Source organism: Chrysoperla carnea, chromosome 4 (genome assembly GCF_905475395.1).
Source record: "Chrysoperla carnea chromosome 4, inChrCarn1.1, whole genome shotgun sequence".
In the NCBI taxonomy this organism is placed as follows: domain Eukaryota; kingdom Metazoa; phylum Arthropoda; class Insecta; order Neuroptera; family Chrysopidae; genus Chrysoperla; species Chrysoperla carnea.
The window spans coordinates 18906806-18932252 of NC_058340.1; the positions used below are offsets into that span (position 1 = coordinate 18906806).

The window sequence follows — 25447 nt, forward strand, 5'->3', positions numbered from 1 at the left end:
AATTTTTTTAAATTAAAAAACAGTATTGTTTTCATGTTTTATCAGTCTCATGACCATTTTCTTCACTAGCAAATCGATTCAGGTTTAAAAAAATTCCCAAAGAACATCAGAAAAATGTCAAAAATTCTTAGAAAATGATAACAATCGATTATGTTTTAATGGAAGGTTTTAAAAGCTGCCTTTTTAAAATGGAATTTATATATGTAATCATACATTATTTTGATAATAATTGAATAAATATTGGAATTTTCATAGAAAACATATACAATTTCAATAAAAATCACCCATACTTATTCAAATATTGATTGAACGCAAAAGCAAACAAATAAATTTTAACAAACAAGTTTAAATCCATCCTTAGAGGATATATTTACTTCGTAAATTATACAAATGATATTATTTATGAATTAATATGAGTATATATTAGTCCAGTGTCAGGCAGCGTTGTTATCGCATCGTTGTTAACACATAAACCTGCAATCGAACCAAGGACTGACTCTCGGACTCATGTCAAGCGCCTTAACCAACTGGGCCATATAACTCGACAAGTTGTTGGTATTCATAGTTTATGCCATTGTTCCATAAACATTAGTTATAATTGTAATTCGATTTTGATGTATACAAAATTTAGTAATCAAACAAAAAATAAAAAAGGTAATTCATATCTGATCATTTTTATGGGAGAAAAAACAGTTTGAAATTTTGGAAAAATTAATAAATGTAACATGGTCCACTTCAATTTTTGAATACTTTATATAATTGCTATCTCATTCAAGAAACTGAAATCTATACAATATTCCTAATTTCCTAATATTCTGATTCGATAGTTTTCGAATGTTATTGCTGCCTGTTTCTGGTTTAATTTAAACGGCTAGTACTAAATAGTATATGAAAATATATGATACACACATACTCATTATACGTTGAATGAGTAAACATGTTTTGCACTTTTGCCAAGGATAAACTGTAATTAATTAATTACATGATACACGTAAATAGACACAATGAATATAATTAATATATATTTATTATTATTACATTCATAATAAATAATGAATTGTACAACAATATGTACCTATATAAATAAATTTTAGGTAAACAATGCTATGTTTATTTCTACTGATAAACAAATTTTAGCATTATTGTTAAAATGAATCGAAACTATAATGAGAATGATGATTGAAAATTATAAATGAAAAGTTGACGTATATTCATTCATACGTCAGCAAATTATAAAGGTAGGGAAAACGTGTAGGGAAAACGTCTATCCAAAATCTGAAAAATTATCTATGCCTTGACCTCACTGCTTGTAGTATAGGGGAAAATAAGTAGCGAGGTGGCGATTTTCCAGTGAGAGAGCGCAAATTATGTGCAAATGGTATAGTATGTATTAAATGGGAAAGCACTTATGTGTGTGTTTGACTTGTATATATGTGTAATGTGACAGAGTACTCAACACTGTCTATACATGGTATTTCAACAATTAACTCAGTCAATTCTTTGTTTTCACTTGTTTCTTAATTTTTTTTAAAATTCATTCATATTAAAAACTCGTCGAGATTTAATGTAATTTTTAAATGGTCGTGTTTTTATCTCGGAAGAAAATCGAATTATCATTAGAAAAATATTTTCCAGAAGAACGAAATCGATCTTCATATACAATTTTTGGAGATATTTCGGACACTTTGCACCTTAATCATCAAATTAATTCAATTTTTATATTTTTTTGGGATTAATATCGCCTGTTTTATCGAAATTGAAAACAAATTTTCTCTTCAAAGAATAATTCCTTTAAAATTGTTTTTTATTTAGAAGATATATAAGCATCATTTAACGCTTAGATAATTTTGCCCAGCTCTTATGGTATCGCTAAAACGATAATTACAAATAATAATAAACTAATTATCCATTTGAATAATGTTTAATAATAAAAAAAATAATTTTATATGTTGGATCCTTTGCAAAAAATTAGATACTTAGATTCTTATAATAATTTCTGGGCAATTATATTTCCAAAAATTTCTAGTTTTTCTCCCTTTTTGAAAACTTTTATTATATGAACATTAATTGATCTTCTTACCTTGAAATGTATCTGTATACCTAATCAAAAGTATCTATCAACATATAAAGACAAACTAAAGTGACACACCTTAATTTTTTTTAGATCGTATTTTCTAAATTCTATATTAAAAAACAAACTCATTTTATATCAGATCTTGACTACAAAAAAACCCATGAGATAATTTTTTTTTTCGTCAAAGGGACTTCGAAGTATACAAAAAGTTCACATTTTTGAGTTCGGAATTTCCTTATCCACACTATATTTTACTTCATTACTATAACACAAATTTAAAATAGTCTTTGTGACCAAAAATAGGTAGAGCCGTGCTTTACCGTAATTACCTAGAAATTTAATAATTGGCATTATTTTGATAAGTATCTGATTGGAAATTTGCCGTGTGCGTTTACGTAACACGATTACTGAATTTAAAAAGTTTGTGCGTACTGAACCGCGAGTAGTGCCACTCTATATTTAAATGAAGCATGCGTAAATATTTTTTTATTTAACTTAAGAATATAAAAAATAAATATCTATAAATATTTAATAATATTTTTTAAATTATACTGATTTGAAAACATGATTACAATCGTAAACCGGAAAAAAAATTGATAAATTTTCAAAAAATGTTAGTCCTGGTGCCCGCAAACAAATTTTGTGGCTTAGTTGTGCTTAGCCTAACAATTTTATAATTTGTACAAGCTTACGTAAATGGGTTTCACAGCTGTGTAATTTAGAAACGCATTGACCAGCTCTGTTTGCTGCTATAAATTTTCAAAACTGAACATTTTAAGTTCGCGTTTTTGCTATAAAAGGTAACTCCGCAAACAAAACTAGATATATGTAAATAGACAAATAAAGGGTGTTTAGAGCCTAAATAGAATGTAATTGGCGCTGTCGTTTACGAAAAAACAATAAACAAAAATTATTTTTAGAAGAGTTTATTTAGTCTAAGTGAATTGTACAAACGGTAACGTTGTTCATCTTTACCTGCTTGCTGTGAACGTTGTTCTGCTTGCCTTTACTGTGTAAAGTTTACTTACACTGTAAACACATGAGTAATATATAATATTATTCGTTGTCGCGTTGACATATTTAAAGCACTAATACAATTAATTTTTTTCCCTTTCTGAGATATCAAGTTCTCTCTCATGTCCTTAGAAATACCTTAAAGACACCGGTTGTCACATGGAAAAATGATTTTAGCATGTTGAAATACTAGCGAGCACCTGGTTTATTTGTTTTTTACAGATTAAAGTATAAAAAAAGTTGTTTTATTTTTAGCATTATGCTGATAAGCGCGCGTAACACCTATGAACTATTAGCCTTCAAAAATAGAAAAACGTAAAAAAAATTATTTTGAGCTATTTTATTAAGAGCAAAGATAAATGGATGTGATGAAAATGTTCCCAAATGAAATTCACTCAAATTTTACACAGAAGTTAAGCCTTATAGCATTCATAAAACAGGAATATAAAATTAAGCATAAAAGTTCTTAGGTCCAATCAAAAGCGGGAAACAATAAATTTTTCAGATGTTTCAGAATTTCTTAATGTTAACGAAAAAATTAAACAAAATTATCTATTGGTAATCCAATACGAAACTTATTTCATCATTCATTTCAAGCTTTTCTTGTACTAAAAAGTAGAAAATATTATATTTCTATCACTCATACATGATTATTAAATACAAATATTTAAAAGCTTAAGGCGCTCCGAGTCATCCTTGGTATTTTGAATTGTGCACATCCAACTTTTACAAATATTCTTTCAGGAAAATGATCATTAATTACAATTTTTTGCATTCATAATTATACAATGGTAGGCGTCAGATTTCTATCAAGCAATTATATCTAATGTATTAACAAATTTTTGCACAATTGATGAATGAAAAAGTTTATTATGTACATATGCCGGTACTGCCCGTATAATCTTAAAATACCGATTTACGAAATAGCTAAAATCGATTCGAGCAGAAATTTTTAATAACAAAAGTCGTAATTACATTTTAAAATACAAAGGATATATTAAATCTTAAATTTTTCAAGATCAATCAGATTTTATAAATTTTTTTTTAACGATTCAAGATCAAGATAACGAACAAAACACCTTTTAAAGGTCTTCGACTTAATATTAAAACTTAAATTAAAATATTTATGTAGGTACTTGAAATAAATTTCTAGGCAATCAAACTAAATGTGGAGCAGTCAAATAAATTATTCATAATATATCATTTCTTAGAAACCCTGACACCTTTTCAATTACCTATCAGATAATATTTTAAAATTGTATATACACGGAGAAATTTTTTTAACACTAAATATCAGATGGAAACTAGAAACTCTCAAGAATTAAAATAATTAGAATTTCCGTCTAGGGTTCTCTATAAACTAAAGTGAAAATTCTAAATTTTCTCAAAATTTTAAGCTCGGTAGTTTCGGAGACATGAATGGGAGAGAATAGTCACTAAGATTATTTTTAACCGATTTGAGTTCGGCGAAGTACTTCTTAAAAATTGTATTATTTGGCACGATCGACCAATCGCTCAAAACTTAAGAATACCACGAGCATCAAACAAATTTCTTCTTACTAAAAAAGTTTTATTGTATTAATTGATACATGTCCATTAAACTTAAGATTTACAGGAAAATGTTCAGATGATAGAATCTCGTAATAGGACCCCGCAAGATTACGAAAATGGCTTTCTGTGAAACTTTTTAGAACCCTCCCTCTATACTGGTCTTTGGATTATTCTGATCAAAAGCTTTCAGGGCCATAACAATTTTTAATCAGTAATTTTAAGTTCTTTTTTTCTTTGAAATCTATATATGTATATCTAAGTTTAATCACTCACCAACTGCTAAAATTACAAAACAGTCCCTTAATTTTTTCGTCAGTTATCGCGCGCCAAAATTCCAACAATTATATATAATTTAAATGTTTTATTTGGATTTTGGGAGAGAATAAATAATTTATAATAAACCTTTAATTTACATTTTTAATAAAAATTCTCCTTATATCGAAAAAGGAAGAATTATTACTCCTCAAACAATAACAAAAATATTTCAAAACAACAATACAATAAACTTATACAAAAATTTTTTTAAAAATAGATAAAAATAGGGATCAAAGTTTATCATCATGATATATACATTCAACTCTCAACAAAACTTCGTTTGTACGTCAAATGTGCGCATCAATACTTCTCACATTACATAAAATATGAATTATTGTTTATAAAATATCAAATATTAAATACATTCCATATGTATATAACTTTTTATTGAAAGATAAGCAATCGTAATATTATTAGAAGCAAAGTATATAATAAATACTGCATCAAATTAGTTTTTATAATCAGTCAGGTACAACATCAGGTTCATTTCACTTCTGTTACTACTACTAAGTGCTAATTATTGAGTGCGAATTTTAATTATTTTTCAATAAAATTTAATTCAGTGTTTGTTTTGAATTTGTACGAATACATTTTGAATGTTTAGGAAGTTTTTCTATTGCGAACAGAATTTTAGGTAAATAGAGTTTTCTTAAAATTATTTCGTATAGTGTGAGATCAAAGTGTTTTTTTATTGTTAGTGTTTTGTTTTGTTTTTAAAACCCTGAAAATTTTGACAGTTTCAAAAATACTTTTCAATATTGTTTGATGCGGTGTTTCTTGAGTAATTTTGTTTGTGAGTAATCGAGTTTAAACCATTTTTGCTTACTCGTAGATAGTTTTGGTGCTAAAAATCTTTCTCTTTAGAGGTATTCAAGTTTCACAAAAGAATTTTAAGAGCCTAGAATTTTTAGGTGATTGTTAATTTGAACTTATGAGTTCAAATTATGATGTCATCTTAAAACTATTCTTTTGAAATAAGCCTTAATGAGTTTCTAATTTTAGTTCTATCCAAACTTAACTAATATAATAAAGCTGGAGAGTTTGTTTGTTTGGTTGGTTGAACGCACTAAACTCATTAACAACTACTGGTTCGAATTCAAAAATTCTTTTAGTGTTGGATAGCCTATTTATCGAGAAAAGCTAATAGGCTATATAACATCATGCGCTAGCAATTATCCGCCCACTTAGCTGGACGATTTCGAAAAGTATTGAATGGATTTTAATGAAACTTTACAGTAATATAGCTCATACATCAGAAAAACACATCGACTATAATTTATAAACATAGCACTTACCTACCTGTTTCATAATAAAAAGTAACATATATTTCGAGTGTTATGCATAGGAGGGAGATAGCCCAGCGAAGCGGGCGGGTTATTTCTAGTCTAAAAATAAAGAACTCAAAGATATCACCCATCATATTTATGAAAATTCGTTATAAAACTACGCAGATTTGGAATTTGTAGATATTTATAAAATTTTGCTTTACGTAGTTGCTCATAGTTTTGCTTCGGGTTGGATGTAAAAATTACGACTTATCTCAAACAATACAAACAATAAAGTAAATCGATAATTTTTTTAAATTCGATGAAATACAAAAATTTAATTGAAAATGGTATATGCCTATTACATAAGGTCTGGGGTTCGATTCTATATTGACGTGTAATTTTTTAATTCTCATTATACCTACCAAATGAAATTTATAAAATTTAAAACAGGGAATTAACAAAATCCCCGACAAATGCGGTTTTGTCCTTGAATCTCTTTCCAAACTGAACCGATTTTCTTAAAACATAGCTAAGAACACTCTCAATTAAATTACGTTTAAAACAACAGCAATCAATCAAAATCGGTTCATCCTTTTAGGAACTACGAAGCCACAGACAGACAGACAGATGCATACACATACATAGTGGTCAAACCTGTAGCATCCTTCTCTTTGTGTTGGAGATTAAAAAACACTTTTACAAAAAATGCAAAAAATTAAATTTTATGAAATTAATTTTTATTTCTTTCTTTACAGAATATCGCAAAATGGAAGCAATGGATGCAATTTCAATTCAAGAACCCAAATGGAGATTAGATCGTCGTGACTCAGGTCATTTATTTTGGCGACAAGATTCACAAAAATCCAAAGTGAAATTTCGTTGTGATGTTGATATTAGAGAATTTCATAGACAAGACTATGAACGTGACATACATTATTGGGATTACCCCGAAGAAGGTGGAAGTCATCCTGTTGTAATGGGAATCACATGTGCCGTTTGTTTAATGGTAACCGTTATGTTACCATATTTTATTATTAGTTAAACACGCAAGTGGTTAAAATTAACGCAATTCCAATGGAATTTATTTAAGAAAATTTTGAATCTAGTTCAAACAACTGAGGAATAATTATACATATCATTAACAATTAATGTAGTATTGGAAAAACTATTTTAATTATTGAAACGAAATACGAAAAAACCAATAATCGAAATATTATTATTAGTCGATTAAAATATTTGGAAACCAATATTGTACACTGGTTAAGAAACGGTGGAAAAGTTATCTATAATAGACAAGTGTAAATGGAAAAATTGATTAAAAAATGATGGAATTAATCTGTAATCAAAAGCACTCTGGCTACTCGTGATGGAAATAATACAATCATCAAAAATTTCTAGATTTTTTTTTTTTAAGAGTAAACAAATTTTACAAAATTGTCCTTCACAAAAACAATTATTCACGTGAACAATTTTGATCTTTCTTTATACAAGAAAAAAAATTGATAACCCTTTCGTGCTCAATAAAAATTAAAATTAGTCATTAAATTTGATAAAATACTTCCGTTGTTTAGTTAAAACAAATTGCATGATTGCAAAATGATATTGATTGGATTAACATTAATGAAGTATCGTGACCGGGTGTTTGTAAGAAAAAAATTTTTATATCGTTTGTTGAAGTAGTCAATTTATTGGTGAATTTTAATATACTCATATGAATGTTTCGAACTTGTTGAAAAGTTCTTAGCGAATAGTAGCAGATCCAGAAAGAAAATTTTCTTTTGTGGGACTTTAGAACAAATTTATTATTTATTATTTATACAGGCGAGGCTTTATTCTATCGAAAAGAAGTTTCGATAAAATAAAGAAAAAATTGCTCCAAATTCTTGACATAAAAAGACAACTTTTATAATTTATTCGCATAACACGCGAGCCGTTGGATTAATTTTTTTTTTTATTCTATAATTTTCTAATTTATTTAACGGCAGATTATATAAAGCATTTTTAGCTGTGCTATGAAATTAGCCGTTTTTACATCATCTATCCTTTTACTTATAATTATAGTGACAAAGTGGAAGCGCTGGAAAAAGTTAGCTACTATTACTTCACACTTTCATAAAAAAAATAACTAATATTAATACTCGACCCGAAATTGAGGCTTTTTTAAACTTCTAATCTAGAAATTTTATCGGCTAGAGATTTTTTTCCATATCATGGAAAATTATAAATGCGAAAATTTGAATATTTTGCGAAATTTATATTTTGAAATATTGAAATTTTTACGAAAAAGTAAAAGATATTGTTTTTTTTTTATTCGAACTACCAAAAATATGTTTTTTTTATGAAAAAATTCAGGGGTAATAATAGGCTTAATTGATCGATAGCCCTAAATTTGGATTCGCTACTGGAACGATAAATATATACCTACTGTTCTAATTTAAGAATAAAAGAGAAAATTAAAAATTTTGTTTAGAGTGAATGAGAATTATTTTAAAATATTTCACATACATTCCAAAAGTTTTACGTAAACGAAACAAAATCGGAATTTATAATTTTCTTTATTTCAACTAATTCGAAAAAAAAAAATTCTAACAAAATTACTTGATAAAGAACCAAAAATGTTATTATTTACTGAACTGAATAATGTCGTCTTCCTTATAAGTATTTTTTTAGTATAAAATTAAGTATTATAATTATAGTAAAAATATATATTGAAAAATTACATAATTTATTAAAATAATGCCTAATATGCGGAAATTTATTGTTTTTTTTTTTAATCGAAAATATGTCATTATTTTTAAGTTATGTAATTAATATTTATTTTATATAAAAATTTGTAGAGTACTCGTTTTTTTTTTATAAATCGTGATATTAACTTTAAAAAAATATAAATATTTGTAAAAAAAGTATATAAATTCTTTTAATGAATAATTTATTTCACAATTAAAAAAATATATATTTTAAAAAATTAATGAAGCTTGGTATTTATTTCACACACCTAAATTCAAATGTATTCAAAAACAACATTTTAAAACAAGTTAAAATAAACAATTGAATGCGTTAATTGTTAAAATACCATGTATAAACCTTGTGGATTACGGAATGGTTTGTTTTTTCATGGCATGTAAGTAAACAGAGATAGCCAGCCATACATACATGTCCCACACACATGAATGATATTCCCATATAATACATACTATACAAGATTCGAACCTAATTTGCCCCTTTGAGAGTAAACAGTGATGTTTTTGAAAAAATGGTTGAAACAAAAGTTTTTTATTTTTTTATCAGGATCATTTCTTACATTTACACTTTTGTTCTGTCTCTAGCGGTTTACAAGACCCAATTGACCTATGTTGCTCACTTACGAGCACGACCTCACTTTTTACGATTTTAGCACGCTGTAAAAATTTCAACTTGATATCTCTTTTGTTTTAAAGTTATCGTGTCGACAGACAGGCAGACGAACGGACAGGCAACCAAAAATGATTTAGTTAAGTGATTTTATGAACACCTATACCAAAAATTTTTTCATAGTATCAATATTTTTGAGCATTACAAACTTGGGACCAAATTTAGTATACCTTGATATATTTCATATACATCACTGCTTTTAGTTGAATAGATTACTCAGTATTCCTCGACTACAATATCGATAGACGGAATTCGGATCTTAAGTTCGGTTGAGAATTTTCACTACTTTAGGAATTTACTTTCTAGTGGAAATCAGGCGAAAGAGGACGCAGGTCTTTAAAAACTTTGATAATTATTATTGACAGTAAGGCGGCCATCTTGGATCGTACATGCTCTACGATGCAGTAGTCAAGTCAAATTAATTTATATAAGTTAATTATTTTTCTTAAAAATTTAGTAAAAAAAGACCGGAAAAAATATTTCTGTAATACTTTCCCATTTTTGAACGGAAGGGCTAAAAACTCCAGAATCCAATCAATTCCTCTATAGTCGACAAACTCAACCCTACCCACTCACAATTACAACAATACTCCGGATCTATAAAATTTTCGGTCTATTTTTTCCAATTACGATATTAGGTTCAATTATTGCTGATTTGATTAATTTGGTATGACTTCATACTACTTGAACAAACTAATAAATTAATATTTTAAACCTAAAAATACTATCTTACACACTGTTAAGTTAAATTCTGAAAAATAGCAAATTGCCACAAATTACTTCCACAACGCGAGCTTTGAGCACTATCCAGCTCACGAACAAAATGTGGAACAAGTGACTACAATTTTATGCATTTGTTGCAAAATATACTCCTTAAAATTTGATATCTAGAAATTATTATTGATTTTTATCAATATAAATTCTGAAAAGTTCAATTTTTTGTTCAAGTTACATCTTCTTAAGCATTAGCAAAAGTGTTATTTACATAAAACTATTTTGCCCTAAATCGAAATAGTGAAACGAAATTATTTCACTCATAAAAGATATGTTAATAAAGACCTAATAAAAGAATTAGCTTTTATCAATATAAATTCCGAAAAGTTCAATTTTTTGTTCAAGTCACATCTTCTTAAATATTAGCAAAAGTATTATTTACATAAAACTATTTTTCCTTAATCGAAATAGTGAACCGAAATTATTTCATTTATAGAAGATGTAAATAAATGAGTAATAAAAGAATTCATGATAAGATAAGAAGTGAACTGAATTATTTAAATTACATTTAAAAAAAAAAATATAATCACTATGAAAACTATTCATGATATTGAAGGTCAAAGAAATGTGTGTGGAATATATTAGAATAATTATAATAGTGGAAAGTGTGGGACATAAAATATGTAATCACTAAGCAAAGTTAGAGATAGAAATGATAATTAGGTTTACGCACAGATCCATCTTTAAAGAAGTGCGTGGCAACCGGGCGCAGTGTCTACGAAGATTAAAACAACAAGGGAGAAAAAGACAAATCTGTAGAGAAGGGCAGCACAAAGATCAAAGTGCGCCAGGTTGAAAAAAAAAACGACGTCTTTTGATTTTCACACTCTGACGACCGATATAGTTAAGGTGGTTCTGAATACGCAGTACAAAGAGGTAAAAAAGTATGAAATAATAATAAGTCATGTAGTTCTATGACACACACTATTCAAAGTTCAAAAAATTAATCAATTTTAACATTATTTAACATTTAACAATCATTTTATTAACATGCATTCTTACTCAGCAAATGCAGTAATAACAAAATTTTTGTCAAGATTAAAATGTGTTGTTATTTTCAAAAGATTTTTCAACCTTACTTGTTCACTGACAAACAATTGATCTAAGAGCCAGTAACCAGTGGACTTACGGTATTTTAACAAACTGTTTTTCGTCAATGACTACAAGTCCATGCTGAAATTTTTCGGGACCCACAGGAAAAATGAGCCACTAGGAATCATGTTGAAAAGGATGCTCCTATATGTAAAAGTTAGTTCATCATGGCGTCATTTTAGCGCGGTACAGTCGAGTACAGGTCTGTATATGAATGTCACACCCCTTACTGTCTCACCCCTACACTACCAAATATGTACGGCGTTGCTGGATACTAACTTTGCATAGGTATTCGAAGCGAATTACATCTATTATATCTACCTCGCATTATATGGGGAATAATTTTTCTAACCATTTGCTACCTATTGAATCAGGCAAGTTCGAATGGCCAAAAACTTTAAAATCATTGTAGTAACAAGGCTACTACTTGGATATTTTATGATCCTCTATTATTATTTGTGAAAGATAACAGTGGAAAGTAGCTATAACAAATCCAAAGGCAGACACTTTTGAAAGTTTCAAAAAAAATTTAGTTTTAGTATGAGAATATTTTTACAAAGATGAAATTTAGGTTAATAATAATATTATCAGTATTTATTTACTCGCGGTTACAATACCCATCGTGCTTGATCGTAATTATACACCATTCTAACGTGACTGATACGATAGTTACCACCGATCAGAAAAATGTGTTCCAAGCAATTGACATAAATATATTGGATCAACTGGATCTTAGACCAAATTTTCTTATTTCATCAATTAATCAAATGATTGACACAATTAATTCAAGTGATCTTATTATAATAGAAACAAGTGAACACAAACAATTGATTGAGTTAATTGTTGAAATACCATGTATAGACACTGTTGATTAAGCAATCATTTGTTTTTTCTTACGTCATGTAATTAACGAAAGATAGTCAATCTTACACACAAAGTAATAAGAGTATCTTACCTCTCACTTCTTCAATGGATATAGTAATAAACAAACAAACACATACATAATAAATGTAACGTATAAATTTAAAATATATTTGCGTCCTGACGGGTAAACAGTGATGTTTAAGAAAAAAATATTTCAAACATAAGTTGTTTATTTTTGTACGATATTGTTTATAATATTATATTGTTCTATCTCTAACGGTTTACAAGATGCGTCCTACGGATCCAAGACTCAATTGACCTATGTTGCTAATTTATGAACCCGACCTAACTTTTTATGCCTAAATACGCTTTAAAAATTTCAGCTTGATATCTCTTTTGTTTTAGAGTTATCGTGTCGACAGACAGGCAGGCGAACGAACAGGCAACGGGAAATGGTTTAGTTAGGTGATTATATGAACACCTATACCAAAAAATTTTTCATAGTATCAATATTCTTGAGCGTTCCAAGCTTGGGACTAAACTTAGTATACCTTGATATATTTCATATAAACATGGTCATATACACATATAATCATTAATATCTGCATGACATTATTGTCCAATGAACCTTACTATAATAAATAATAACAATTTTCCAAGAATATGCTCTACTTAGTTTTAATGTAAATTACATTTCTATAAAACGTTTATTATTAGCAGGAAATTCTTAGCTTTCTATTTAAATTGAATGAAGTTTCGTTTAAATGGAAAATAAGTAAATATCAATACAACAAAAAACCTTCACGAAGAAGCTGCGAAAACTAAGCAGCACATTCCCTCTTATATTTAAAATAAAAATTACAATGGTTGAGAAGCGATCGATCCTTAATCGATCGAAAAAATGACCAGTTGATAAATTTTACTCAAGTTTATAGTCTGCATCTGATTATTTAGTATAATTAATAAGCCGGGATGCGTTTAAAATGTTGGGAAACAGCACCGATTTTAATGTATTTTTGTAACGTGTTTATAGGACCCAAAAAACATTCAGGCAACTTAGAAATTACTAATACCATGATATAACTGTGTAAATGTAAAATATGTTAAGATGGCTGAATGTTCCTTGAGGTTCTATAAACACGTTACAAAAAGTTGCTGTTTTCCAAATTTTCCACTATCGACACTATTTTCCGGCTTATTCACATTATTAATTTTACTTTGATGAATATTAATCGAGAAATTAAAAAAATTGCTTAGTTAAGGTCTCAATTTTCATTTAAATGTTCATTCCATTCACCGGAAAAATCATTAAATTTATTTATCTACTTTGTAAATCAAATATCGTTTTCCATAATTAAAACCAAGAAACATCAATTATCGCTAGTTATAAAACTAGTTAAACTAAGTAGGGCGGGCATATTCTTGGAAAATTGTAATTATTTATTATACATAGTAAGGTTCACTTCACAATTAATATCATGCAGATATTAAAGATTATTTCTTCTATCAAAATGTGATAATTTTAATTAATTGTGAGTGTCAATCATTTGATGAATTAGAAAATTTGAACTAAAGCCAGTTTTCCACAAAATGGACAAAAAGATCTCAAAGTCAAATAATACATTAACTTTTCGCAAACTTTTTGAATACTATCGTGTTTTGCGACAGTTGAAAATCTCATATTTTATTATAACCATTGTCGCAAAATTCGCCATTCTCCAAAAAGTTTGCGAAAAGTTAAGTTATTATTTGAGTTTGAATTTTTTTTCCTTTTAGTGGAAAGCCGGCATAAGATCCAGTGGCTGATAAACTTATTATTATTATTATTTTTTTAAATACTATATTTTCATCAATTATTCTTTTATACCTTGGTATCAGTAATATTTTGATAGAATGCACGTTCCAGAATATCTAAAGACTAACAAAATATGAAAAATATTTAACTTACCTCTCTTGAATTGATATAATCGCTCGGACCATTTTTTACCGGATAAGGCACAGGCAATCCTCGATCCTAAAAGTGTAAAATATAAAAAATAAATATCGTACAAAACAGTAAAATTAAAAAAAAAAAACTTTTAAATTTCATATAATTGAATCATTATTATTTTTACAATGGGGATGGCATCTTACGTATTATTTTTAAACTACATTATTGAAAAATACAAAATTTACTTTGCCAAGCATATGAAAACTATGTGAAGTCAAAGACACAGAGCGTGGGCTGAGTGTTCCCTATACAGTTCTATAGTAAATACGGGCAAGAAACTATAAGAGAGATAAATCGAATGTACGGCCAGTAGCTGTCTTTTTCTATAATTTCTACAAGCCTATAGAAAAGAGACAGGTATTGGTCGCACAGTTCCTTTGTCTCTTTTGTGCGGTCAAGAGCAATCAATTTTTTATATTTGTGTATTGCCTAGTCCACTCTCTAGGTCTTCGTGCGAAATATATTATGTTCTGAGTCCTTTGGATTTAATTCTGCTCTACATGTAAAGATTATACAACTTTTGATAAATCTAACATTAAACAAAACTCAAATGAGCTAGATAGGTTATGCATAGTTTGATGAGCTGGATAGTTTTAATGTTAAACTAAGTTTACTTTAGGTATATTTTCCTACACAAGTAATTATTTTCAGACTTAGAACAGGAAGTAAACCAGAATTCCTCAAGTAGAGTTTAAGACAATTAGGTCATATTTATCAAAAAATTACTTTATGCTTAAATTTTAACAAAAATGCATTCGCTATTGCCTATGTTGAACTCAATAACCAATCAAAATGGGATCGCGTTGTGTTAACTGTTACTTGAGGAACTCTAAAATGACCCAACTAAGCATTTTATTATTTTAGAATACCGTTATTTTAAAATATCATTAACATTTCTGTATTGAAAGTATAAAAATAATGAAATACAAACCCTGACAATTTGAAGAATTTGTTTACATTTTTCACGAACATTCGCGAATGGACAATTGATCGATAATCTCAAAATAATCGGTAAATGTAAAGCCACTAAATCCATATACTCTTTTGGTATATTCGCAATGACTGATTGACCATTTCGAAGTTCACTTTCACCATTTTTCTTTTCACAAAATGAATTCATATTATTTCCACTTGGTAAATGTTCGAGATTATTTTCGGTATTAGAATGTTTCGGACTCCCAACTCCGTCTAGCCAGCCTTCAACCGTTTTCGATATCACATCTAATGCAACTTCACGTATTTCATTATCACGACAACATATTGGTAAACAGAATCTCGATACCAGATCCAAATCATTGCATAGCTCCGCATAATTTCTATCAATATCCATCGTGGTGTTTTGTAATAACTCATTATTATTGCAATGATTGATTCCGAAGGTTTGTACGAACATTTTCTGTTTTTCTTTGCCTCTTATATTAAATTTAAAATTTGAAATTCGAGTTTTGTTTAAGTCACAATGGTATAGGCTTAGTTTTGGTTTTAAAAAGATCTGAAAAAATTTTTAATATTTTTATTAATGTTATATTAAAATTAATAAAATCTAAAAACTTTCTAGAACATAATAATTAACTTTAAAAGTGATCGGGAATCGGGAACTTGCTTTATAAGGAACCTGAAACCTACATAAAAAATTATGTATCCAATCACAAAAATAAACTCGTTTTTGTAAATTTTAGGTCTAAATTACGTTATCTAGTGAGTTTTATCGAAATTGGAAATAAAAAATATTTATCGATTTTTCGCAATTTTCTTAACCTTTGCTGGAAATCGAAAAAGCACCAATAATTTTTTATTTCGGAAGTTGATAAAACTCGATATATAGGGTAGCTTTGACCCTATAAATACAAAAATCGGGTCAATTTATCGAATGGTCGAAAATTTTCTATAGTATCGTCCAAAATCGTATATGAACTATATTGGCAAGATTTTCGGTGATGTCTAAATAATTATCAAACTAGTCTTCAAATAAACCAGATTTTTTTGTTTTTGTTTTTTTTTTACCCTATTGATTCTAACTTAATTTTTAATTTGTGAGTATTTTAAGCGCATTGATCAAAATTACAAAAATCGATAAAGTTGCTCTTCTTATGAAATTTTAGATAAAGTTGCTCGTCTTATGTCAAAAACTATGCATCTGGTCATCAAATGATTACGATTTTTGTTTTTTTGTATTATTCCAGTCAAAATTACTTTAAATACAGAGTTTTATCAAAATTGAAGACAACAAAAATTTATCGATTTTTGGGAATTTTCTTATGGAGGAAAAATACAAAAATCGGTTTCATTTGACTAATGATCGAGTATTTTCTGTGGTAACGCCCGAAATTTTTAACATATAAAGCTATATATAAAGCTATACGAAATATTTTTGCCTATTGGAGAGATTTTCGGCGATCTTGAGAACTATCCGTCAGTCGGTCAAATGAACTAGATTCCTGTTACAACAAAAATTCAAAATTTTTTTGGTAACTTTTACACTATGTTTCAAAGTGAATTTTTTTAAATGCACAGGCTAGACTCCGCATATTTAATTTTTTTAGGCCTCTAAGCAACATAATTTGTTCTGGACAAAAATTCAATTCAAATTTATTACTCAAAACATTGATTGTACGTTGACCACAAAAACTCGCAAGTAAAGAGTTACTTAAATATTTCCGTGGTAATTTTTGAGGATTTTTTTCAAATATTACGAATGCTTCATGCCATCAGAAATTAATTTTTTCGAAAAGTTTTTTCATCACAGAGAGGTCTACTAATAAAAAGCACTCAAAATTTACAAGGGGTTCTGAATAAAACGAAAACTAAATACTAAACTGCAGGTACATACGAAAAAGCATGAAAAGCTATCAAAACCATTTAGCGATTTCAATAGCATTTCTACAGCTATCTTTTGTGAAATCATAGTTCATTTAGAAACAAATACATTATTCAAATAAAAAGTACTTAATCTCGACACACTATTTATTAATTTAGAAAAACAGAAAACAGCGTTACATCGAATGAAACTATTTCTAGCAAACCTCCGAATGTATTTCTCAGGCCAAAATTTTACTTATATACATCCTATAATTATGAAACTAAATTTATATTCTTACCTAATTAATACCGAATTAAATAAATGCCAAACTTATTTAAATTAGCGCAATGTCTTCGCAACTAAAAGTAGAAAATCACCCACAAAGAATGAATGTAGGAGATAACAAAAAACTTATTTTTTCTAGGTTTCTTTAAAACAATTTTTCAATTTGGATAAATTATACTTTATAAAGTTTAATAAAACGGGTAAGAATTCGGATAAAGATAATTAAATTAACTAGAATTATCGTTTTAGATTTTATATTATGTGCACAATGATAAAGTGATGATTCGAAACTATTAAAGTTAATATCAATTATGTTTCATGTTAGTTTAAAAAGTAATTTAAAACTTAGAATCAAAATACAATCAATTTAAAAAAACGAAAATTAAAACCGGCCGGCTTTTTATTACAATATCGGCCGAATCGAATGGAAATTTACTTATACTCATGCGCATTCATATTGAATAACTATATATATGTTATAACCAAATAAATATAAACAAAAGAATTACCAAAAAATGTATATAATTTAAATACCTGATTATAAAATAATATTGCATTACTCTTAAAAATGTTTGTAGTTTAATAATTAATCACAATATGGTTACTTAATCGTTCATTTCTGTCATAATTTAACACAAGAGTATTAGTATCTGACAGCTACGTTGAAACCTTTTTGTCATAACAATCCCCCATACAGCTGACTGTCAAACATAACAATGTCTGCGTCTAGCTGAACTCAGCGCATGGTAGCGCTCAGTTGGTACCAGCATCCCATATATCGATAATCTAACATAGGGTGCCGGTATTAGCGCTGCCATGCCATTCGCCAAATTCTGCTAGGTGTACCATCAAAGCAAAGCTATTTTAGGTTGTTATTATGTTTTATTTATAGTCAAATGAAGTATTTTTAATTTTTTGTCTTTAAGCGTAGAATCAATTTTGTTAGGATTTTAAAGAATCTTCTTCGATAATACTTTACTGTAAAATGCAAAAGGTTTTCAGTCAAATTATTTGAAAACAAAGTTTTGAGATATTTGGAGTTATTAGGCAATAATAAAATCCTACGAGCCCCGTATATCGGTCGTATCGACGTTATATTCGCCTGAGGAGTGGGTGAAAAACCGTGTCATCCTTTTATCAGTTTTATACACTAGATTGTATCTCGTCCCGGATTAATCCATGTTGGGGCCCATAGACAATGCAATTCTCCGGAGTCCCTAGGCAATGTGAAAATTAGACGGCGCCGTTTTCTTAGCCTTCGTAAATTAATTTGGAGCCCTTCGTCTTGTGTGGGACCATTCTCATAAAATCTTGATCATAAAAATTTGCCTTTCCTATTTTTTTACTCCTCGGTAATTCAACTAGACGCCCTTTACCTAATTTGTATTTTCTCTTTGGACCTTTTCCTGGGACCCTTAGCCAAAATGATTCCTCTACACAGTTGCCTACTCTGCTTAATGGTTAATGCATCACTGATTGTATCCATAAAATGGACGGATGAAAATTTTTATTTATCCATATATTTCAACTTTGACCGCAAATATCTCAAAAACTGATCTTTTAAAACCGATGGACCATTATTGACACTTTCGTACAGCACGATAAGAAGGATCTTTTACCAAATTTTCAAACAATTTGATTGAAAGGCTCTTTACATTTACCTTGTGCAGGGTAGTTTGAATTTTTGGTATTTCCGATTCCTAATCATGTTGGCCCGTGGTTGTCAATACACATCTGAACATAAAATTTTGCAGTCTATCAGAATTCAGAATCAAAAATTTAAATTCTCATTTGTAAATTTCAAATGGATCTTAAATAAATTACAAGGTCTTCATTAATTTTATCTTTTAAAATGCAACAAATTTAATTTAATTCAATCGGCCGACCTGATACTGGTCGGTTTGTATACATGTAAGTAATGTTTTCTTAACATTCCATTTTCTATAAAATAGGAATTAAATTTTACTGTAAACGATTGGATTACTTCATTGACTTCACTAAAATGTTGAATAATCAGATCGTATTTTTGAATGTATAAAACTAATTTTTCAATGATTGGAGGTGCAAAAATAAAGAATCGTTTTAAACTTCCAGAACTTAAAATAATTTAATTTAAAAAACATCAACAATATAAAAAAAATATATATACAAATTGTAAATCAACATATAAGTGAGTCATTTCTTAAAGTAACAGATTTTATTGCTTAACATCTATATTATCAATTATACTTATTGTTCTATTTTTGGAAGACAGTTTGTTAATTGAACATTTATTTTCCAGCATATACATCACCAACTTCACGACATCTATCGCAAGCTTTTTCAACAGCACCAATAATTGCAGAACGAAAACCTATATAAAAAGAAATTGATTATAATTTGTTTATAAAAATGATAAAAAGTTTACGTACCTTTTTCTTCAAGGTAATGTAAACCGGCTGCAGTTGAACCCGCGGGTGATGTTACATTATCTTTCAAAACACCTGGATGTTCTTTTGTTTCTCTTACTACTAATCCAGCGCCAATAACTGTTTGGGCAGCCAAACGGTATGATATGTCGCGAGGTAAACCCATTTTAACACCTCCATCAGCTAAAGCTTCAATCAAAACGTATACCTAAAACGTATAATGGAAACACTTAGTTGCGACACTGATTTTTTTAACAGGCTCAATTGAATTTCAATAGGATTGAATTGGAAACTCAATTTATTAATTAAAAATCGATTGAATATTTTTGCTGGGATTATAGAATTTGATTTTGTGTATACAGGAAGTGGTAACCACGGTTATAAGTAGTTAAAAGTTATGCCTTGAACAACTATAGCAGTTGAACTTGATAATCAAGGAATTATCTTCGAAAGTAAGTGTAACTATCAGTAAATTTGTGACTATCTGAGAATTTGTGGTTTGTTTAAACTGGATTTGGCCACATAATTTATAAGGAGTACCAATTATAATCTGAATCATTAAAACTTAAATCACTGATAAATAGTATTTCCCCGATTATATCATTGTTAAAACTAATGAAGTTCAAGGTAATTTTTTTGGTTGTGGTTTTTAGAATGCAAAAAATTTAAGAATACACATTTAATGAAACCAATCAACATTCGAAATCGTATGAACTCCCGACAAAAAAAGATGAGTGTTATAACCTTGACGTGCCTGTCTGTGGCATCGTAGCTCCTAAATTTTTGACCATTTTATTTTCAATGTTGTCTGTCAATGACGTAATATGAATTCTTTCTTGAACACTAACTTTTAATGGTATATACTTACATATGCAGGTCCAGATCCACTTAAGGCAGTAACTGCATCCATATGGTTTTCAGTAATTTCGTCACAACTACCTACTGCTGTTAATAATTTTCGCGTGATGTTAGCATCCTCATCAGTTGCGTTTGTACCTCGAACAAATACTGATGCACCTTCCCGAACTAAAACCGGGGTATTTGGCATTACTCGTATTACTCTTGCATTTTCTGGTGCCAACTAAAATAAAAAATAAAATTTTTTCATTAGAATTTCTTTAAAATATTGACAAAATTATTAAAGATTAGAAATTTTTTCAATGTTTTCTGATTCCTTCTGGACATTAACCGTTTATTTTAAATTTTGTATCAATCCATGTCAATTTAGTCAGGTTTGTGAGTTATTTTTTTATGCCGGTTTTCCATTAAACGGACAAACAAAAACAAAACACAAACTCGTGTCGAATAAAATAAAGCTGCAACTTTTTACAAACTTTTGCAAACAGCAAACATTTCCAGTCTTCAATCTTTTGAAGACTGGCAATGTAATGGCCATTCAATTTTTTTTTTTTTTTTTAAGTTTTAGAAAAGAAACACAACATTAATTCATTATATCCGGCATTCGAATATTTCAAACTTTTTATCAAATGCAAGTTTGATTTTTAAAATATTGGATATTTTAGGGAAAGGTATTTGGAAAATTACTTATTCATTCAAGCAATCCTAAAGTTATATGTAATTAATACAAATCGATAAAAATTGTACTTACACTTTCCAGCTCGTTTATCGTAATTCCCATAGCAATTGATAAAAATAGTCTACTTTTATCTACCATACCCTTGATTTGCCCTAGTGCTGTAGGAACTATTTGTGGTTTTACTGATATAATGATTATTTCTGAATTTCTTACAACCGGTGGGTTTTCTGTAATTGCTTCTGCACCCAATTCCTGAAAATACAATTATTTCAATTAATATTTTGTACCTAATAATTTATACAATATAATTTCATACTCTAAAATTTTCGAGACTGGCAGTATCATTTGGATGGCAACTGGCTCTGATATGATCTCCTTTGGTAAGTCCTGAAATTAAAAAATCAACCCCATTATTACTTAAGGTTTTAACGAGTTTAAAGCCATGGTCACTTTCAATTGTATGTATTCGAAATGATAGCAACAGATGCTTATAAATTTTTTTGGGATAAAATTAATTTGATGAAATGAATATATCTAATATATTTTGATTAATTTAATTCGTACTACATTGTTGAAAACATTGTTTCAACTCTTTTGAAAAAACTCGACCTCTTGAAGTTTATCCTATTGTATTTTAATTTTATGCATTATTTTAATTTAATATTTCGTTGGACAATTTCGAAGGACTTATTTTATTATTGATTTAAAATAAAAATAAAAAATTTTAATTAAGTTTATCTCAATCAATATTAACTTTGAGTTATTACATAATTATTAAGATAAGAATATTTTAATTTATGCAATATCAAGTGTCAAGAAGTATTTTCAAATGATATAGTTTTATTATTTAATAAGTTTTTAGATTATGGTAGTTTTAATATAATCAACTGATAATTAATGATAAACCAAAATAGTTTCAAAGTGCATGAATTAACTTTGTAAATAACAATTTAAAAACAATAATTGAAAAAACTTTAACAATTTATTTTTCATAATTGAAGGAAATTCTTCAAGCAATAAACTCATTTAGTTAGTAAGCCTGACACCCTAGATAAATTTCAACTTAAAAAAGCGTATTTTAGTTTTCATGCGGAAGTAATTTGAATCAAATGTACTCAAAACGTCCGAGATTTTTTGTTACTTTTTACAAAAAACAAAAATACTAATATATTTAAAATTTTGTTGAATCATTTTGTTGATTTTTTGAAAATTATACTACAATTTAAAGTTGTTCGAGTGAGTTTTATGCCATGTGACTAGATTGTAATCTTTCTGAAGTGTGACTGCTTTGAATGAAATAAGCACTTCAACTAAGTGTCTTCACTTATTATTAAAAATTTTCCACACTCTATAGAACAATTTTTTGAGTTTTTGTTACATTTTATAATTGTTTGTACAATGATTGTAGCATCTCAATATCTGAAATAAATAAATTCTTTATCGGATATCATTTTGTCAAATAATCTACTAGATTGTTTATAACTAATTGATTCATTTAAAAATAATAATTTAAGAAAAAATTTAAGCCCTATATTTAAAAAAAAATTAAAATAAACCTTCAATAGTTATCAAGTCACGTGAATTTATTCTTAGATTACTGAAATCTGGTCCGACTCGAATCTCTGTTCTCGAAGATTCATGTAGATACTCAAAATTTTATGTGATAAGGACGTAAGCCTATTGCTTATTTAAATCCGTTCCTGACCATGATTCACCAGTATAGGTACATAAGTCCGGGGTAGTATCAACATTTAATTACCTTAAGTTGAAATAAACGATAATTAAATGATTGTTGCAAAAATTACTATAATTTTAATATATTTTAACTAATTATTTCTCAAATAATTTAATATAAACAATGCAAGTTTATAGATTTCATTAATAATTACGAAAAGTTTACAAATGAATAAAAATTGAAAAAAATCTAAATTTAAACAACAATAAACATGTAAGCAAAGATAAAATATTTTATCAGTACATTAAATAAATATTATTTTAGATTTTATTTTTAAAAATATTTAATAAAATTAAATGTTTTCATTGTTTATTAACAAAAATATTATCCTCGCAATTATTATTTACACATTCAAGGAAAGCGAACTTTGAGCTATCTAGAGATAAACAATATTTATCGGAATTTACATTTGTTTAGTTTTTCTAGAATAGCCATAGAATTAATTTAATTAAATATGTAAGTATACGTACCAGCCGCAATGAATCCTTTAGCCATGGCATGTGCCATTTTTCCACCACCCAAAAATCCAATTTTCAACATGATGACTTTTTTCTTTAAGTTTTTGTAGTTAAATAAAATTAAAGCGATGACAAATGTATAAGTGAAGATCGTTTATTTTATCGTAATATTAGAGGTAGTGAGATTTCTATATTCCAGATCTAAAAATTTACTTTAATCTAACATAATGAGTTGATGATTATCTCTGAATATTATTAAAGAAACAACGATTAATAATGTGGGGCCTAAACAACTTCATTAAGAACTTTTGTCGCAAATTCCTTTGTTGTTTAATCGATTATGTACGAAAAATTGTCTTCTTATTTACCACTATGTAAATTTTGTATACAAAACACTTATCAACAATTTAACTTGAAGACGTTTTTGAACCGAATGTGGCCGATATTAAAATACTATAAGTTTATATACACGCTGTAGGTTATCGTTTAAATTTTTGTAAGATAAAATAAATAATAATTAAATAAACTGAAATCTTTTTTTATATTATTTATCATTAAAATAACAAACTAAAATTTTATTTAAAACTTGTATTCTAAATTTTATATTTGTACCCTCTATTTTAATTGAAACATATAAAGTTCATAAAAATAATTTTACATACCAAAATTAATAATTAATGCTCATTATTGCAATCAGATGAATTATTTTAATGCAGAAGATATTTAACTAAGGTTAACATTATAAAATTTAACTAAACGATTTCGAAAATAGTTTAAAACGAAAAAAGGTCTTTAAATAATACATAAAATATAAATTATTTTTAATTTGAGGGGGAAATATAACAGGATTAAAGTTATTTTAAAATTATAAAATTAAATCATTATATAGCTACGTTGATAAGGTTATTGTCAATATTAAAAGCACTGGTATGGAAAAGCTCCCATTAATCAATTGAGCTTTAGGCGGGAATTATGTAAAAAAAAGCTCATATACAACAAATGATATTTACATGCTTTATTTGAAGGTTACTGCAAGGGCATATTTGCTTGAAATTCGAACATGAAAAAATGAAAAGGGAATTTTTTTCAAATTAAGGATCCTCAACCACTAAAAACAAATGACAATTGCGAGAAATTTTTCCACCCCAAATTCTCCGAATTAATTAATTTAAATGTAATTAAACTTACATACAAATAATTTGTACTGTTCGATAGTGTAAAGTAATTTTGGCTTGATATTTGAACATGAAATATTTTTAATTAATTTATAATTTTATCAGGTGTTTTGGCACCGATAATTTTTTTAAACGTTAATTGTATTTTTACAGTTATAGAATCTAAAATTTAATTTATATTTATAAATTAAATAATACTTTATAAGCTTCTAATATATATAAAAATTATTTTTGTTAGTTTTATTACTTAATAAGGTAGCAAAAATTTCTAGCTTTTTCATTTGTTTTTACCGATTGAGGGACCTTAACTCATACTATTGTACTGCTTCTGAGCGATTAGCATAAACTATGGTGTGATAGAGCTTAATTTATGAAATTGAACTTTAGGCGTGTATTACTAGCAAAATCATAGAATGGAGTTAATAGTATTATTTTCAATTAGATGCTATCTTATCTTAATTATTTTAAAAACAAATGTAAAAAAAAATACTTTGAAAATTATGTTTATATTACTGAGATTTTAAGTGCAATTAATTACAGCATGTGACAGAAATCTTATAATTTATTGCTTGAAATTGTATATTGTTGTTTAATTGTTGTTATAAGCGCTAGCAACGTCTGGAAGAGGAATCCAAGACAGTTGAATTTTTTATATTCCTTTTCTAATTGAAATTAAGAAGGGATAAAGTACTCCTG

The 25447-nt window shown here is 27.8% G+C and overlaps 3 protein-coding genes across 5 annotated transcripts in view; 1 reads left to right on the top strand and 2 right to left on the bottom strand.

The window, feature by feature from the left end:
• The window catches only part of LOC123297350, a 30006-nt gene extending 21136 nt beyond the window's left edge, over window positions 1-8870 (top strand). The window contains exons 1-2 of one of the 3 annotated variants that reach the window (XM_044878978.1): window positions 5423-5588; window positions 6978-8870. In XM_044878978.1, the coding sequence (XP_044734913.1) occupies window positions 6989-7264 (276 nt within the window). In that variant the 5' untranslated portion in view covers window positions 5423-5588; window positions 6978-6988 and the 3' untranslated portion in view covers window positions 7265-8870. Of the gene's footprint in view, window positions 1-5422; window positions 5589-5722; window positions 5748-6977 lie in introns of those variants that run through there. The other 2 variants (XM_044878980.1, XM_044878979.1) reach the window with 2 other exon arrangements.
• Window positions 1-15832, bottom strand: part of LOC123297349 (sestrin homolog) — a 214391-nt gene extending 198559 nt beyond the window's left edge. Inside the window, exons 1-2 of the mRNA XM_044878977.1 lie at window positions 15285-15832; window positions 14312-14377 (exon numbers count right to left, since the gene is read on the bottom strand). Of these exons, the coding sequence (XP_044734912.1) occupies window positions 14312-14377; window positions 15285-15746 (528 nt within the window). The 5' untranslated portion in view covers window positions 15747-15832. The remainder of the gene's footprint in view (window positions 1-14311; window positions 14378-15284) is intronic.
• A 3742-nt stretch (window positions 15833-19574) lies between these two features.
• On the bottom strand, window positions 19575-24009 carry LOC123297508 (pyrroline-5-carboxylate reductase 1, mitochondrial). The gene is made up of 6 exons (XM_044879190.1): window positions 23589-24009; window positions 21700-21770; window positions 21456-21635; window positions 20715-20927; window positions 19850-20054; window positions 19575-19791 (listed from the first exon to the last, which is right to left on the bottom strand). Exons 1-6 carry the CDS (start codon window positions 23656-23658, stop codon window positions 19709-19711), a joined length of 822 nt encoding a protein of 273 aa, XP_044735125.1. The 5' UTR covers window positions 23659-24009; the 3' UTR covers window positions 19575-19708.
• Window positions 24010-25447: the final 1438 nt, after the last annotated feature.

Coding starts and splice junctions, on each gene's coding strand:
- LOC123297508 (XM_044879190.1), bottom strand. CDS start 23,658: ATGTTGAAAATTGGATTTTTGGGTGGTGGAAAAATGGCACATGCCATG. Junction 21,636..21,699: donor CCAGTCTCGAAAATTTTAGA/GTATGAAATTAT, acceptor TTGTATTTTCAG/GAATTGGGTGCAGAAGCAAT. Junction 19,792..19,849: donor ACATTACCTTGAAGAAAAAG/GTACGTAAACTT, acceptor CTTTTTATATAG/GTTTTCGTTCTGCAATTATT.